Below are 18937 nucleotides of genomic sequence, written 5' to 3'. Positions count from 1 at the left end.
TTTAAGTATTAGTAGTAATTCTGATATTCCCTGCACACGTACCACAGCCGCGATGTCTATGTATGTTTCCCTACGTTTTACAAATTCAGAGCGGCAGTTCACGGGGCTGCCAACTTTGATCAACTGGCTGGCGTGAGATTTTCAATTTGGGACAAGTCTGCACACATATGCATACGCATTTATATGTATGCAACAGTTTTATTACCTTGCAAATTGGCTGTAGGGTTTGCAAACTACCCCAATCCTCATCAAAATCATCTATGTTGGCATTTAAAGGCAAATTTGGAGTGCGGCAGGCGGTCGTCCGCGGAGGAGTAAAATGCATCATAAACGTCCACACAAACACGTCCGCTTATACGCGCGCGGAGAGGTATCAGTCTGGCCGCCACGTGTTTTCTGTGTTGATTCCGGCTTCGTCTGTGCACTTACATGAGGATAACAAGACGCATGCGCGACGTGCAGTGCTACCAGAAATTGGCGTGGCAGTATGGTCACGTTTTCTCACGGAACATTGTCTTTACTAACGGTACAGATAGTATTAAAGTAGCATCTGATTTTTTTAAGAATGAGTGTCCAGAAGAGCTGTATATTTTCACAGACAAGAAAAGAAATATTCCGATCACTATTGTGTCCTTCTTTGTACAGTGTCTTCAAAATTTAATGGCAGTATAAGTTTCTAAGAAAGCAGTGTCATGCGTACAAGGTACAATGAAATTCTAACCTGAAATTCTTACTTGCCTACTTTCATAAGCAGCATTATTTTTCATACAGTTCCATCCATCCATCGATTTTTCTGCCACTTATTTAATATATAACATATAATCTACTTGTGTGTGTGTGTGTGTGCGGTTATATATACACTGAACAAAAATATAAACGCAACACTTTTGTTTTTGCTCCCATTTTTCATGAGATGGACTTAAAGATCTACAATTCATTCCAGATACACAATATTACCATTTCTCTCAAGCATTTCTCACAAATCAGTCTAAATGTGTGATAGTGAGCACTTCTGCTTTGCTGAGATAATCCATCCCACCTCACAGGTGTGCCACATCAAGATGCTGATCTGACATCATGGGTAGTGCACAGGTGTACCTTATACTGCCCACAATAAAAGGCCACCCTGGAATGTGCAGTTTTGTCTCACAGCAAAATGCCACAGATGCCACAAGCATTGAGGGAGCGTGCAATTGGCATGCTGACAGCTGGAATGTCAACCAGATCTGTTGCTCGTGCATTGAATGTTCATTTCTCAACCATAAGCCGTCTCCAAAGGCGTTTCAGAGAATATGGCAGTACATCCAACCGGCCTCACAACCGCAGACCACGTGTAACCACACCAGCCCAGGACCTCCACATCCAGCAGGTTCACCTCCAAGATCGTCTGAGACCAGCCACTCAGACAGATAATGCACGGCCCCATGTTGCAAGGATCTGTACACAGTTCTTGGAAGCTGAAAATGTCCCAGTTCTTGCATGGCCAGCATACTCACCGGACATGTCACCCGTTGAGCATGTTTGGGATGTGCTTGACCGGCGTATACGACAGCGTGTACCAGTTCCCACTAATATCCAACAACTTCGCACAGCCATTGAAGAGGAGTGGACCAACATTCCACAGGCCACAATTGACAATCTGATAAGCTCTATGCGAAGAAGATGTGTTGCATTGCATGAGGCAAATGGTGGTCACACCAGATACTGACCGGTTCTGAGTCCCCAGACCCCCAATAAAGCAAAAAACTGCACATTCCAGGGTGGCCTTTTATTGTGGGCAGTATAAGGTACACCTGTGCACTACCCATGATGTCAGATCAGCATCTTGATGTGGCACACCTGTGAGGTGGGATGGATTATCTCAGCAAAGCAGAAGTGCTCACTATCACACATTTAGACTGATTTGTGAGAAATGTTTGAGAGAAATGGTAATATTGTGTATCTGGAATGAATTGTAGGTCTTTAAGTCCATCTCATGAAAAATGGGAGCAGAAACAAGAGTGTTGCGTTTATATTTTTGTTCAGTATATATATATATATATATATATATATATATATATATATATATATATATATATATATATATATATAACCGCACACACACACACACAAGTAGATTAGGATAAGCGGTTTGGAAAATGGATGGATGGATGGATATATATATATATATATATCCATCCATCCATTTTCCAAACCGCTTATCCTACTGGGCCGCGGGCGGTCCGGAGCCGATCCCGGAAGCAATGGGCACGAGGCAGGGAACAATCCAGGATGGGGGGCCAGCCCATCGCAGGGCACACTCACACACCAGTCACTCACACATGCACACCTATGGGCAATTTAGTAACTCCAACTAGCCTCAGCGTATCTTTGGACTGTGGGGGGAAACCGGAGTACCCAGAGGAAACCCCACGACGACATGGGGAGAACATGCAATCTTTGTCATTGTGTACTGGATATAAAATATCTTCAAACGGGATATTAAACAGTTCAATCTTGAGAAATAAATTAGCTATTTTAAACATAGAATAATTAACTGACTTACACTGGAACAGACCCAATACAGAAAAAAGTATTGCAATAATAACATCATGTAGCAAAATTTGTCAGAAGGTTTAGTAGTGACTTGGCGCGAATCGGAAGAGATGAAGAAAAGAAAATTATAAATGAGATTTACTGCTTTAACCTGCAAACCAGTCAGTCGTCTTACTGATACAGAAAATAATGTAGGAGGTGCCTTACAGAATAAATTGTATGATTATATATAAACATAAGGCAGAAGGAGCCTTTGTTAGATTGTGGCAAAAATGGCTTGAACAAGGTGAGCAGAACTCAGCCTATTTCTTTAGGCTAGAAAGTTAGCAAGCCTATCATCAAGCTAATCATGACTATGTATAGTTATTGCAGTCACTGGATGATTAAATAAAACCAGACAGTAGTAAATCTGCATATAGTTCACAGTACATGGTAAACAAAACAAGTTGGCTTGCAGCTCTAATCAAACAGTGTATGATAGAGTGCCGTCTTGACTCCCTCCTCCTTCTACATTTAATGCCACAACCACATGCTCACAAGTGAGACTGGAAACGAAGGAACCGACCAAGATGGTTTTCTCGCACTGCCCCCCGGTGGACATGACCTTCAATCCTCCAGATAGATGTAAACTACGCACGCAAGTGCAGTCGTGTCGTGTGAAGTCATGGCCCTAAAGCACAGACTTAGGAGATGTTCAGTGTCACAGCCAGATTGGGTAAGACTGCAGGTGCCGTCTTAGGACAATATTAATGAATCTGAAAAAAAGTACAGTCAGCGAATGCACAAAAAGGGCAAATGTGAGGGAAGGAAGCCCCCCCCCCCCCCCCCCGAACCTCACTGCTCATAGACAGCTCACACAAGATAAGTGTCACGCGAAGCGTTCGGCGATAGCGGGCAGAGCGGGTAAGCAAGATGCAGGCAAGCGGAATACGGGGATTAATGAGGGTTTAATCAACAGACTGGGAGCAGGAGACATGTAACGCCGACTTACATCAATGACAGACAAAGCAAACTGGGGAGACCAGGACTTAAATACACGGAACAAGGCAGCAGGGAACAAGACACGACTGGGCACGATCAGGAAATCACACGTGGGTAATTAGGGGGCGTGGCACACACGAGGAGCGGACGAGCCGGGCATGACAATAAGGATGCAGATAAAAGGTTTTGATGAGCTGTAAGTGATACCAAACGTTCCTGCTACCCAAACAAAGCGAGGGCAGTTTCCCAGCTTTCAGCATTACAGTGCATGATGACACCTAGGACAGGCTGGGCCCTTACCCCACCGCCCGCCGCTTACTTGGTTTGGATCCCCTGCTGTAGCTACAGTCCACACTAGGCAGTGAGGAGCAGCCCCAGTGTCAGCCATTCCTGCTCTGACTGACTTCAGGGGGAACAAAGTGCATCAAAGCCCACAGCTACTCTCTCTCATCTGACTCCAGTTGTGTGTCCCCTACACACTGGGTCAGACAATGTGTTTAATACATTAAACTGATCTTTACTGAATATCAGGTCTGTGGCTGGAAAATCATTATTAATGACTGATTTTAATATCAAGATAAACCTTGATTTTTATGCTTTAAACTGAAATGGGGTCAAATGAAAACTATGCAGCAGCCCTGATCAAACCAGCTACTCCTACTTGCCCTTTATCAGTGAGACTAGAGCACTTAGGGAAGGAGGTGGAGCCGCCGCCGTATTTAATGGGTTTGAATTATTTTTACAAGTCAGGCACTACTTTCTGTCAGAAGGGTAATTATGAATCTGAATGAACAGAAATTACATGTGGAGTTCCTCAAGGGTCCGTTATTGGCAGTGGGCAGTGGTGGCTTAATGGTTGTTGGATTGAATCCCCGACCAGCAAGGCACCGCTGAGGGACCCTAAGCAAAGCACTGCTCTCAGGGCGCTGAATTAGCTGCCCCTTGCTATGTCACGATGTCACATATGGGTTAAATGCAGAGGACACATTTCGGTGTTGTACACTGTGTGCTGTGGTGTGTCAACACTGATCACCAATTAGAATTCTGAACCTGACCGAGCCTCTTTGTTCAACATCTACATGCTTCCATTTGCTCAGATTACGGAACACTATAAAATCTCTGGAACACTTAAGGCCATGTTGTTAGTAAAATTCACAACAAATAATAATCCATTGTTATGCATTATAATCATGGCTTTAAATATTTATCAAAAGGCATAACACATTATAGGCATGCTTATTATGCATAATGAATGATGTTTGAAGCTCTCTTCTTTAGTGCACTATAAATACCTTCATAATGCATTATAATGATCGGTATAAGCATTAGGGATGCTTTGTATTGCATTATGAAGGTATCTATAGTGCCTTATAGATGAGTGTGTCATAAAGCATTCATAAAGCGTTATAATCATGGGTATAATGTGTTATGCTTTTTATAAATATTTATAGCTGTGTTTATAATGCTTTATGAGGGCAGTATAATTAAGCAATAACATATAAGAAGATACTCCGGTATATCATGGCTGTGATTCAGTCAAAGGCACAAGGCTACAGGCCACCACAAAAAATAAAAAAAATAGTTCTCATAACATCAGTGCAACTGGGAGGGGCCATCGTGTCCAAACCGTCCGCATACCTGGATAATTCAGTCAATAACCAATATAGTTTTGTCTAATATTTCCGGTGGCAGCAGTAAAACAACTAGCCAGCTTATTATCGGAGTAACTTTGCATTGTAAATGAAAACCATGCCGCAGATTATGAGGCAGATTGCAAAGTTCAGTTATTGGCATCTTTAATAGTGCGACTGTTAAAAGGACAGTTGGCAGCTTATAAAAACTTATTCTGGAACAGAAAAGAACAAATCCCACAAAACGGAATACATATGAACCTTTACTTTCACTGTCACCTATGTTAATTTTTTAAACTGGTGGAAACACAGGCAGGTTCTGAAAAGGCATCAAGTGACAACCAGCCCAGCACCGGCTCCATGTTGGTGGAAATGAGGCATCAGTACAGTGTTCCCAGGTCCAGCCCAAGGTCTGCTTAAGATCCACCCAACGGAAGCTGAAACCAGCCCAATAAGAGAGAGAGAGAAGGATTTCTCTGTAAACCAGATACGGAAAAGCTTGTTCATGTGTTTATTTCCAGCAGGCTAGACTATTGACTTTCACAGGTCTTGGTAATAAATCAGTCAGACAGCTGCAGCTCATCCAGGATGCTGCCACCAGAGTCCTCACTAACACCAAGGAAGTGGAGCATATCACACAGGTCCTTAATCACTGCACTGGCTTCCTGAGCATCACAGGATTAATAATTAAATATTACTTGTGTATAAGGCACTAAATGGCACTAACTTCCTTGAACCTTGTGAAGCATCCAGACCCCTGAAACTTTACTCAGTGTCCCAGAATGAAGACCAAGCAGGCTGAAGCAGCTTTTAGTGTCTATGCTCCCTGTCTATGGAACAAGCTTCCTGGAGACCTGAGGTCTGCTAACACTGTCAGTTCATTATAATCAGGGCTTAAAACGTTACTGTTGCTGCTTTGTTTCAATAAATTAAATTAGCAGGAGTTTAGTCATACGCTGCCTCTACAATCTCACTTCTTTTTAGTTAACTGTTTATTTGTGTTTTGGGCTTTTAGACTTTTTAAAATTGTTTTTTAAATTGACAATGAACGTGTTTTGTAAGTCCCACACCAAAGTTCCGAAGTATCGAAAAAGTACCCCAGCTGCAATGATGCTTTTGGTACTGGAACTTCTGGTACTGGTACTCGACTGGAAGTTAATGGAAAAGGGAAAGAACCAAAAGTACCGAACCTGGTGCAGTGGAAAAGCACCCTGAATAAACTTGCCTTACTTAGCAATTGGACTTAAAGTCCACTGAGATAAAAAGCTCATGTAAATGTGAAAGACCAGGAGGCAGCGGGAGAGAGAAAGAGAAGCTCCACTGGCAGCAGAAAACGAAACACAATAAAACACAGTAAAACACACTCCACCTCATACAGGGAGAGAGAAGCGTGTGTGTGAACAGACTCACAGTGTAAGAATTCTGCTCTGGTCCAGGGCACTAATACCGGTAGGACGGTGTCTTTGGTAACTAGAAGGAGACAGAGAGAAACAGGGATGTGAGTAAAAGGAATTTACTTGTGGGAGATGGACTTCACTCACTGTGGAGATAACAGCAGTGGGGTATTATCATTATGAGGGACAATAACAGGCATTTTAACAAACTGCAAATCATGGTAAGTTACACATAATACAGATTTTTGGTTTCTGTAATGTAGAAGAAACATGTTTCATGTGATCTGGGTTTTGCAGCCAGTAGAATGTGAAGCTCTTTCACCAGTTATCACAAAGATTTAAACTTATTGTAAACAAACTGACTTGGTCACACAAATGTGAGGCTGACTGTACTGCATACTCTCTCTGCACGGTTTACATCAGGGGGGGGGGGGAATTATACCCGCAAAGTCCAGTGTGTATGCAGGTCTTTGGGGTAACCTTTAGGTCAGCTGTTCAACCCCAGGTGTGAGACCCTTCAGCCAATCAGTCCTCTAATTAATAATCCAGCAAAAGCAGCCCTTTCTGGGTAAGACTGGCCAGCCCTGGTCTATATTAACATGAACAGACTAGAAAATGTATTAACCTGGTGATGGATCTCTGTCATTTTCATTCTGCAAAAATTCTCCAGTTGATCTTTCATCTCAGAAACCGCCTTCCTCAAATTCCCAAAATCAGATCTGGGACTGACAGAGATTCTGGGTCCAAATCCAGCCTCAGGAGTGACAGGAAGAGCCTGGCGCCTCTACAGACACACAGTCTGATTAAACAGCTTCATCAATACAAATGTGTATTGCAATCTAATTAACAGAACCATTAACATCTGACCAATGACAGACTAGTTGAAATACAAATGACAATATGCATTCATTTGAATACTCTGGTTTTCTTATTGCCAAAGTAGCTGTTCTGTTACCTGGAGGAAATGGATGTGATCCTCTGTGTGTGAAAGCTGCTCCAGCTCAGAGTGTCTCCTCTTCAGTTCATCAATCTCCTGCTTCAGTCTCTCCATGTCTCCTTCAGCCTGACTCACTGCAGCCTTCTCCTGATCTCTGATCAGCTTTGTCACCTCAGAGCGTCTTCTCTCAATGGAGCGGATCATCTCAGTGAAGATCCTCTCGCTGTCCTCCACTGCTGACTGTGCTGAGCTCTGTTGGTGACACAGGGAGCAGAGGACAGTAAATTACAATTGGCCCCTTTTGAGACTCCAGAGAGCCTCATTGTACAATAGAGATGTGAGCTGACAGGAGGTATAAAAACAGCACAGGGCTGAGGTTTGGAGCGACACCATGCTGGACGCCTCAGGTACTGAAACCCAGCCAGCACTGATTGGAAATGATCCCTCATTAAGCTCATACACTGTCAGCTGCAGGGATTTGGCAGAGACTGGTGGCTGTATGGGGCAGGTTGGTTGTCATCATTAGGTCTCAGTTTAATAGGTGACTTTTTTAGTGTTTATTTGCATTACACTGGGTTGTGAAAAGTTGCATTTTTCTCAAATGGGCATTTATGGTATTTTTTTAAATAAATAAGCTACTACTGCTGCAACACTTGGTTAAGCTCTGTAATCCAGCAACTTTATCCCACTGACCCAGAATAACCCAGAGCAGCATTAATTTGATAAATCCGCACAAGTCTGTAAATCTGCAATCTGTTGAATCTGAAAGAAGATTCAATATGATCACAAGCCAGCTGTTATCTTCTCCTCAGGTTCATACTCACAGTGAATGAGGCCACAGCCTCTCTCAGCTCCTGCAGCTCCTTCTCTCTCATCTGAATTCTCTGCTGAAATTCCCTCTGTGTTTCACCCATTTATTTCTATAGATAGGAAAAAAGATGACAAAACAAGTTTTTTTCATTAGCTGAGATCACATTCATTTATCATCCTGTCCAGGGTGGACCCCAGCCTTGGGCCCTATGCTGCCTGGGAAAGGCTCCAGGCACTCCCCCTGACCCTGACCTGGATTACCAGTTAGGAGATGGATGGATGGATGGATGGATGGATGGATGGATGGATATTCATTAATGCTTTATTGACTGTAGGTAGGATTCAATGGACATAGACCCTTTGGTCCTGTTTCCACCTGGTATTAACATGCGTCCTGGGTGATCCAATCACAAATGGACAGCGCTAATTACCCAGGACGCATTGAAGATGCATTGAGATCCGATCACTCAACCCACATTAGGAGGTGGTCTGGGCTGCATATGGCCACATTCTTATAGCAATGTGAAGGCGAATGTGTCCTGGGCTGCACTGCAGGACCAGCTACTCAACTGGCGTCCTATTAGATTGATGTCAGATCGCATGTCAGTTGATAATGGGCCACTGTGTATAAACTGCACTGTGAACAACAATAATGCATCTTTTCTCCTGCAACCCTAAAAACTCTGAATCCGCTGGGAAGTTGGTTTAATATTGGACTGTTTGACCCATTCATATGGAAACTGTGTCAAAGTCTGCATCACTGATGTTCCACGCAAATTCAGAAAGGAAAATGTGTAAAATGGGATTCATTAAAGATTCTTCAGAATTTGAACATATCATATATTTAATGTGCATGTTGGGGTGCAGCCTGGTGCAGGCAGGGAAACAAGGTGAGGATCCACTTAAAAGCTCCAAGACAAAGGGAATTAAGGAGACTGAACCAAACTGGAAAGACACACAATAAAGGAACAATAAGGGGTCAAAACTCACCAGGGAAAAAGTAGGTAAGAAAATGACACGTAGACTAACAGAGGGAATGGGGCAGCTAGTGATGTTAAGCTTGACAATAAAAAAGCGATTCACTACATTCTGAAGCACAGCTTCAGTTTCCTTCGTTCCACCCTGAACACGTGACCATGGTCATCTGAAGCTTCATTCTACACTCAACCATGTGACTGCTTTGGAAACTGAAAATGTGGCACAATCCTCATTACCGGTTTCAAACCTGTTGTACAGCACATATTTCAGCGTACACACACACTGCAGCGTAAGTTTTAATCATCATAATAATTTAATAATAATTCATTTTCAATATAAATTTAATAATAATAATAATTATTATTATTAGTCATTATTGTGTCCAAGGTTCAGTTTAATTGTATGAATACATAATATCAGATTTGGGTGAGGGTATTACCCAATAATCTGTATAATTTTCCCAGTATAGAGACCAAGAAACAAATGAATGATGAGGCTTTGGTCAATATGCACAACCCTTCACCATAGTGGATAACGCAGGATTTAGGGAGGTTGTGGGGATCCTGGATCCAACCTACATTCTCCCATCCAGGCAAACATGAAAGGGTTTGGTGACAGAAACATTTAAGATAGAAAAAGAGAAACAAAGGAAGAGGTGAGAAAGGCCAAAGCAGTAAGACTAACATCTGACATGTGGACATTCATACATATGGAAGCTTATTTAGCAGTCAAATGCCATTTTATAAATGATAAGACTGAGCTGTCGACCATATTATTGGGAGCAGGAAAATTCCCAGAGTCTCATTCTGCAGAAAACATGGCTGCAGGCGAGGCAGCCTGATGGAGGAGTGGGGAATACAGAATAAAGTCCGATGGCTCACACTGACGCTGCACAAAATGTGATTGTCTGTGTCAGACACACAACCTGCATTGCAGGTTTCTGTAGCCAATCTAATGCTCAGGCTGCTGTAGCGAAATAACATAGACAGATGTGAGACAATTAACCAATAACAACAGTGCAGGGAAAACAGGCAACAAGTGCAGTAACTTATATTAATGAACACAAGACTAGGGAAACTCCCACAAACACTGAAAGCAAGAAACACACACAAGGAATTCAATACTTAGAAAGTACAGAAACATGTGGAACATAATAAAACAAGGCACAAGCTTCACAAGCAGAACAGAGAACTAACAAACACTGGGAAGAATTGAAAACCAATAATTAAATGAAAGAGGTGAGGTTGGTTACTGACCTGCCTCAAACCCATAACCAGCTGGTCCCAGCCTCTGTGTCACACACTCATCCCATTGTGTCAAATGCAGCCATGTGGGGAAAAGGAAGAACACACTAGGGCCAAAGACGATGAGAGGACAAAGGGGATGGACAGCGATGGCTGCTGGCCACACGGGGAAGAGACAGAAGGACAGGCACTGAGGCGAAGCTTCATTATTTATGTCAAAGCTGCTCCACGCGTTATTAATATTAGTGAAATGTGCCGGTAAAAATGACATGAAGGTAAAATTAAAGCATGTAGGTAAGAATGTGTGTTCAGTAGCCAAGCAAATGAAGGCGTGAATAGAAACATATAATAACAGTGTAATTGTTTATATAGTTTTATATTGGGCTGTCCGGGGGCTTGAATTCCTGGTTAGATATTCAGTCCCACTCCAGCCCTGACTACTTTTACTGTATTTGTTCCAAGTCAGACATAATTCAGCATATCAAACAAAACAATGAACCTCTTTGTTAATATTTTCATAAATTTTGAGCTTCACTGGTTATCATTGAAAGCCAAAATATTATCCTATGGCAACCAACACAATGCATTAAAGGCTGAGCCCTTTAACCTTGAATAGAAAAGTATTAATCTACGTACATCTTAGTACCGAAAGACCTTTTATAACATGTACATTTGTACTGTGTTGATGTAGGTAAGGTAAGGTAAGGTAAGGTAAGGTAAGGTAAGGTAAGGTACTGAGGTAAGGTAAGGTAAGGTAAGGTAAGGTAAGGTAAGGTACGGAGGTAAGGAGCACACACTGAGTACAGTGCCTTACCGCACCCACCACACGACGAACCACCTCAGGGATGAGAACCTGAGTGCAGCCGTACAGTGGGTGACACCTCAGCACCACACCAGTCCCAGTGGAACAGTGTGAGTTTTATCCGGTGGCTGCAGTGCCAATCCTGCAAAACACCTCCTGATGCAGTATAAATATGCATGTGGATAATGTGAAAAGTTAAACTTTATTGTGAAAATAATATTTTATAATAATGATTGTCTAATGAAAATCGCAACATTATTACGAAACAATAAATTGTAAAATTTAAAAATTATACATAGAAGACAAGTGTTATTATGAAATATAATTTAATGAAATTTATGAAATTTTATGAAATTATTTAAAAATAAAAGGATACATTATTGAAATATTTATCATTTTATTTATATTTTTTGATATACTTATTATTTTATTTTGAGTGTCATGGCGTCCCGTACAAACATCTTCGGCGGGCACGGCCTTACTGTACTGTGGCTCTAGTGAGTTCTTCTGTACTATGAAGGGTTACTGGCTTCTCGGGGTAACTTGTCGGATGTAAGGTACCACATTTTAAATGGACTTCATATTCGTTTACTTACGTTTTGTCCAGTCTACCTTAAATCCGACAAGCTAGTAACCCCGCTAGTAAGACCGGACAAGTAGGTCATGACAACTTTACCGAACCAGACTTGATCTGAGTGTTTCGTAGCAATTACACTAACAAGTGTTAAGACAAAATCCATTTATTTAAAATTAACTTTTAGATAATAACAATAATTGATACTTTCACTGATCCCTTTGGGGAAATTCTTTTAGATAGAAAGGGGAAATTCTTTTAAATTAGCCTGACCTGTATCTCCGCCCTTCCTGTAGCAGCTGAGACTGTATCATGGCCTCTGTGTTCATCCATCGTACAGAGATAACAGATACACTGCTGGTCGGTACGGCAGTAGACCTCCAGGGGTTTGTCATGGTGGGAACAGACCTTGTCCTTCAGATGGCCGATGGCATCAATGAGCTTGTGCTGTTTTGCATGGTGGAGTTTGTTGTGAAGCTGCAGGTCAGTTTCACAGTAAGAGGCCAGACACACCAGGCAGGACTTGACAGCTTTGTGTTTTCTCCCAGTACAGACGTCACACTCCACATCTCCAGGTCCAGCATACTGGTCAGCAGGAGCAGCTGCTTGTAGTCCAGTCTTCTTCAGTTTCTCCACCACTTCAGCCAGCATGGTGTTTCTGCCCAGAACAGGTCTGGGTATGAAGGTCTGTCTGCACTGGGGGCAGCTGTAAACTCCAACATGATCTTCCTGATCCCAGCAGCTCTTTGTGCAGCTCATACAGTAACTGTGTCCACAGGGAATAGTTACTGGATCCTTTAGTAGATCTAGACAGATTGCACAACTTAACTCATTTACATCCACTGCAACTCTGGCTTCTGCCATTTTACCACGCACACTGATAGGATTCAGTCTCGTTTTCTCTCACAGTCGTCTGTGTGTGACAGTGGGAGGAACTTCCTGCTTCTCAGACTGCAGCAGGTGTGGTTTTGGACTGAGACCAGACTGAGAAGAGCAGACTGGGCAAACAGTGGAGCTGCAGTTTATGAACAAAATAGTACATTATACAAACTGTACCCAAAGCGAACATTTATTTATCTTTTATGAGAATAACAGTTACTGACATTGTTTTTCTGTAAACAAACTATAATCCTACTCTTTGATTTTGTGCAGTAGATAGAAATTAGGTATGAAGGTATAAGAGAGCAGATCTACTGAGAATGAATTTCTGTGTCGGTTTAGAATCACGTTTGGGATCATGTGGTTTCAGGTGAAACATGCAGGGATGTGCAGTTATAGACAGACTGTGTCAGGATTAGACAGAACAAGCTTTGACAAGTGCTGTCAATGCACAGATTTGTTTTTTTACATTATTCTATATACAATATTCATGAAAATATATGTCATCTCTTCCTTTTCTTTCTGTGTGTTTGTGCAGGGAGTGTATTTATGTTAGGAAGGACAGTCAAGTTCAGAGTGATCATTTTAATCATCCAAAATAATTCCATACTCTAATAATGAAAATTGAACACTACTCTTATATTTAAGCCAAAAGTTAATGGACCAGCTTCAGCCATCCCCAGGAACAGAAAGATCATATATCAAAAAAGTATCCAACAAATTCCAATAACTGCAGTACAGGGTTATGGGACACACACATCACAGGAAGCACAGGGCACAAGGCAGAGACACCCTGGATGGGATGCCAGTCCATCACAGGGCAAACACTCACTCACATGCTGAGGACAATCAAGAGACACTAATTCACCAAACTGCATGATCTTGGACAGCATGAGGAAACCTGAGGAAACCCACAGGAACACGGGGAGAACATGCAAGCTGTATATGCAGAACCAGGAGTGGGAACCACACCCACAAGCCTGGAGGTGTGAAGTGAGAGCAGCTGGTCTGAAGTCCTGAAGGGAGCTGGAGCGCCATTTCTTTGGAACAGTGTGGAGCCGTCCTGCATTACTGCTTATTCTGTACAGGGGGGTGGGGAGCCTGGAGCCTGTCCCAGGTGGCACAGGGCGGGGGACACAATGGACAGGATACTAGTTTATAGCAGAGCACAAACTCACACATACAGACTCACACTAAGGGCAGCTTAGAGATCCCAATCGGCTGATCGCAGTTTCATGTTCTCCAAAGTAGGAGGAGAAAGCCCACATTGGAAGAACATGCAGACTTCACACATACAGCAGGAGGGACAGGAAACAAGCCAAGAGACAGAGGTTACACCCTGAGACCCCACACCCCCCCACAATCACACATACTGTTAGGATTTATGTAAAATTTATATTTTAATGCTACAAAATTATGACAGAACTGTGTTGGAATCTATGCTGACTGTAAGAATGTTACCTTACAGGATTTACCCGTTTCTGTGCCCTGTACCTACAGTAAGGAGCTGGGATCTCTGCTCCTTCAAAGCAGACAGACTCACTCACATATGATTACAGTTCTAGTACATAGCAGATACTGTTGCTGAAAGTGGTGAACAAGTGAGGCAAATATAATAATGCAAACATGCCGCTGTCAAGGTGCTGCCTGGGCACTAGTGCAGCTAGGCTGGTATTTCTGGGCTCCACAGACATCACTGGTGGTTGGTGTCGTGGTCACCGGGGTGAAAGACTCGTGCAGCAGGTGTTTCTCAGACAACAAACAGGGACTTACTGGGATCAGGATGGGAGGCTATGGAGCCGGCAACACGTAAGGCACAACATCAGTGATCGAACTGGGGAACACAGGACCAGGAAGCACTTAAATGGAGGACTAATAATGGAAGAGACTGGAGACAGCTGGGAGTGTTTAACACGAGGGCTGGAACGAGACGTGAGACCAACAAGCAGCAAACATGGCCTGTTAGAGCCACGTCAGGGAGGAGGCGGGACATTTAATTTCATTTTTATATAGTGCCTCACAGAGTCGTCCCAAGGCACTTTACATAGATGTGTAGTCATACATTACAACATCATTAAAGAGAGTGATACACAAGGGGAAAAAGGAAAGAAAGATATTAAATAAAGAAAGCCAGATGACAACGGAGGAGAGGAACCAAAACCCCCAAGTAAGGAGAAAAAAGGACCTCTGGAGGTCCATGGACAACTGGCTGCCCAACCCCCCTGGCAGACTAATATTACTGAGAACAGAAAAGAGTGGAGCTGCTTGCTAAAGGCCAGGTGTGAGGTGTGATTAAAGTCTGTCAATAAGCCTGTTCTCCACGCTGGCCTGTGTAGGGTGACACTCAAGGCTGCACCCAGGATGACACAGTTAGCAGGTCCAATTCGCAGTGTCACCCCTCCATGGGACAGAACCAGGACTCCAGCTGAGATGGTGCCCCCCCCGGGCAGCACCTGGAAATGTGGGGATGCAGAGAGCATGGATGGTCAGAACATGCGTTGACCCATAAATGGACAGGCATAGTGGATAAGAATGGCATTGCTTAATGTGACAGTACCCCCCCCCCCCCCCCCACCCCAACCCACCAGAAGCATGTGCTCCGGCCATGAAGTCCAAAGGGGTTAGACAACAGGGATGGAACCAGACTGGACTCTGGACTAGACAGGGGACGACAGAACAGATGGTAGACAGGACAAGACCAGACAAGACTAGACAGAACACTAGACAGACAGCAACACCAGACATAAGAGCAGTTGCAGGACATCACTAAGGACATGGAGCGGAAAAAGGAAAAGCTAGGAACCACAGGTACAGCAGTCCTGTCAGACCCCAAAACAGGATGGACAGGTGGAGGGTCAACAAGAACAGGGGCACAGGATGCACAAGACAAGGAGAGATACAGGCGGGACAGAGCAACAAGACAAACACTGAGGCACAAAAAGGAATAACATGGGGCATCCAGGGAAGCCAGGAGAAGATTCGGGGCTGGGGACCCTCCTAGGCCCCTTTCCAGGTGAGGCTGAACTCTGCCGAATCACAGGACCAGAGGGTCTGGGAGGGCCAGCAGGGCCGGAGGACGTGAGGAGTTGGCGGGCGATGAGAGAACCGCAGAGCAGTAGGGCAGCAAGGAGACAACAGGAGAGGAACAGGAAGATGACAAGGGACATACAGGGCAAGAGCAGATACTGGCAAACCCTCTCTGGGAGACAGACATTCTGCCTGCCGCTTTCTTGGGCTCCTGTTGATTCTGGTGACCAGAAACTGGGACCAGAGTAACCGGAGTCTGGGATGAAGGAGGGACCCACGTAGCAGGACCCAGGGCACTCCAGCAGGACATCCTCTGGATCCATCTTCTCTGGGCTGGTGGCAGCCTGCAGGCATGTGCCGGTGGGACGTCAGGATAGAAAGTGGGCACCAGCAGGCCGTCAGGAGATGAGGTGGGCGCCGGCTGGACGTCTTGGGACATTGAGGTGGGTGCTGGCCAGGCATCAGGGGACAGCGAGGTGGACGCTGGCCTGACATTATGGAGCAGTGTGGCAGGTGTCGGCTGGTTACCAGGAAACCGTGTCAGAGTCTATGAGAAGCCTAGAGGCAACCAAGGCCTCACCTGTGTTGGACACTGTGGGTGCGGCCTGAGCGGCCCTCTGGGCCGGGAGCCTTAAGTGCGGATGTAACGACTGCAACGGCCGGCTCTCCTGGGCCAGATACTGTAGATGCAGTGTCTTTCAATCACGAGTGCGCTTCCCTAACCATTACGTCACCACTGCTCACTACTATGTGTACTATTAAAAGAGGCAGTAGGGTCTTGTCCAGCCAGCTGACAAAACGTTTCCACATTTAATTGGAACGAAGGACGGTAGGAAACATCTGTATTGTGTGCAGACTTCCAATAAAACCATGTTGAAGCAAAGTCCGACCTCTACTGTGGTCCAGCACTCTGACAACCATAGAACTAGGAGTGAAGCCTGTTCTTCTGTGCTGGAGAGCTTTGGGGAGCATGTTTTGGCGAACAGGGGGATCACAGTAAATCCCAGAGAAGCATCATCGTCAGACTTCAAGTGACAATGAGGACGCAGGTCGCCCTACGGCAAACGACATGGAGACGGCGGGCTCCTTTTCTCCAGAGCACCCCACCTCTGCGGGGTTCAGCACACTCACTCCATTCCAGAGGGCCCTGAGGATCTCCACTATAGCTGTCACACCCTCCACTTGGGAGTCCGGGGAGAGGGCGGCTATGCCCTCCGTCAGAGATGGGCCATTCTCTCTGGGGAAAGATGTACTGCGGCCTGAACCAGCGACATTAGGTATGCTTGACACAAGCAGCAGTGATCGGCTGTAGGGACCTGGGGAATCTACTGGGGCTTGTCGAGTTCCGTCATTCTGTTGGGTGCCAGGATGAACGACTCTGGGAGCAGGTGTTGTCAGACAATAAACTGGGATTTATGGGATCAAGATGGGAGGCTAGGGAACAAGCAACATGGAGGGCACCACATCAATGGCGAACACAGGGCCAGGAAGCACTTATACAGGAATAACAAGGGAACAGACTGGAAGTAGCTGGGAGTGTTTAACATGAGGGATGGAACGAGACGCGAGACCAACGAGCAGCAGGCATGGCTTATTAGAGCCACGTCAGGGAGGTGGCAGGACATGACGTTTGGGGCTATGGTTAGGGTTAGGATTAGGGTTAGGTTCAGAGTAAAGTGTTTGTGGCAGAGAGCGGTCAGTAGTACAAGGACACGACTATGCCACCTGGGGAATTTCACCACAGGAAAAATTACTCTAAATTAAGAGCACACAAGTTCATTTACCGAATGGAGCTGGAGACGTGTTTGTACTATTAACAGGTTGTTCAAAATATAAAACAAAGAAACAAGACAAGCGCTTTAGCATCAACGACCTTAAAAAATTAACCAGCAATCAGCCTTTGGCCACTGGCTAACAAAACCCAAGCAAGAAACAGGTGTCCGGTGAAGTTGATCAAAAAGGGGAATGGAGTCCCCTAAACACACACACACACACACACACACACACACACACACACACCTGTGCCCCACCACACTGATCCCCACACAACTATACTGCACAAGGTGAAAGTGTGAACACCACCACCCCAGACCAATCAAATCTTAGTCAACCAGATCAATAGAGGCAGCCACTGGTATACAAATAAACGGAAAACAAAAAGAAAATACCCCAATCTAACCAAGAATCTGAGTGTTGAAATCTATGAAGAGTGCAAACAATGAGTAGCAGAATACAGGCCGTCACTCTGCAGCAGTCCCATACAGAAAGAAAGGGCGGCCCAAAGTCTGTTAAGTCGCAGAACTAGGGAATGAAACAGCTCCAAATGCAGGAAAAGGTGCGGCGATCCTTGTCCAAGGTTGCAGTGTTGATGTGCTGCCACCTTCTGGGAAAACGATGAACTGATTTTGAGATTAAGAACATGTATGGTTTTCTGGTGGGTGGCATGCTGGTGCAGTGGTCAGCACTGTTGCCTCACACCTCTGGGACCCAGGTTCGAGTCTCCGCCTGGGTCACATGTGTGCGGAGTTTGCATGTTCTCCCCATGTCGTCGTGGGGATTCTTCCGGGTACTCCGGTTTCCCCCCACAGTCCAAAAACATGCTGAGGCTAATTGGAGTTGCTAAATTGCTCGTAGGAGTGCATGTGTGAGTGACTGGTGTGTGAGTGTGCCCTGCGATGGGCTGGCCCCCCATCCTGGGTTGTTCCCTGCTTCGTGCCCATTGCTTCCGGGATAGGCTCCGGACCCCCCGTGACCCAGTAGGATAAGCGGTTTGGAAAATGGATAGTTGGATGGAAGAAGGTAAGTGATCTACTAGAGGTTGTAAAGCTCTTTAGAGAAAGTGTTGTGAAAAATTCTGGTGAGGAGCTTCACTTCAAAATGGACCTCAGTGAGGCCAGGGCAGAGACAGGTTTGTCCATAACACTTTACAATACTGGTCAACAAATAAGCATATATTAATAAATGAATGCCAAAGTAACCATGAGTTAATGCATTTATTAACAATGTACACATCAGTAAATCCTGAAGCATGCCCCTTAACACCCAATGAAGTCATACAAGATTAAGCATTACTTAATGTCTTTCTTACCTACTAACACATTTCTGACAAAAAAAATTAATTAAGTAGTAATTAATACAATATTGT

General features: G+C 44.5%; 1 protein-coding gene across 1 annotated transcript in view; it reads right to left on the bottom strand.

Moving 5' to 3' along the window:
• The window catches only part of LOC125722766 (tripartite motif-containing protein 29-like), a 133290-nt gene extending 120548 nt beyond the window's left edge, over positions 1–12742 (bottom strand). Inside the window, exon 1 of the mRNA XM_048998967.1 lies at positions 12160–12742. Coding sequence (XP_048854924.1) covers positions 12160–12645 — 486 coding nt within the window. The 5' untranslated portion in view covers positions 12646–12742. The remainder of the gene's footprint in view (positions 1–12159) is intronic.
• Positions 12743–18937: the final 6195 nt, after the last annotated feature.

Source organism: Brienomyrus brachyistius, unplaced genomic scaffold, assembly GCF_023856365.1.
Source record: "Brienomyrus brachyistius isolate T26 unplaced genomic scaffold, BBRACH_0.4 scaffold42, whole genome shotgun sequence".
Lineage (NCBI taxonomy): Eukaryota > Metazoa > Chordata > Actinopteri > Osteoglossiformes > Mormyridae > Brienomyrus > Brienomyrus brachyistius.
The sequence above is the reverse complement of the archived record's forward strand: the minus strand, read 5'-3'. Positions and strand labels throughout refer to the sequence as shown.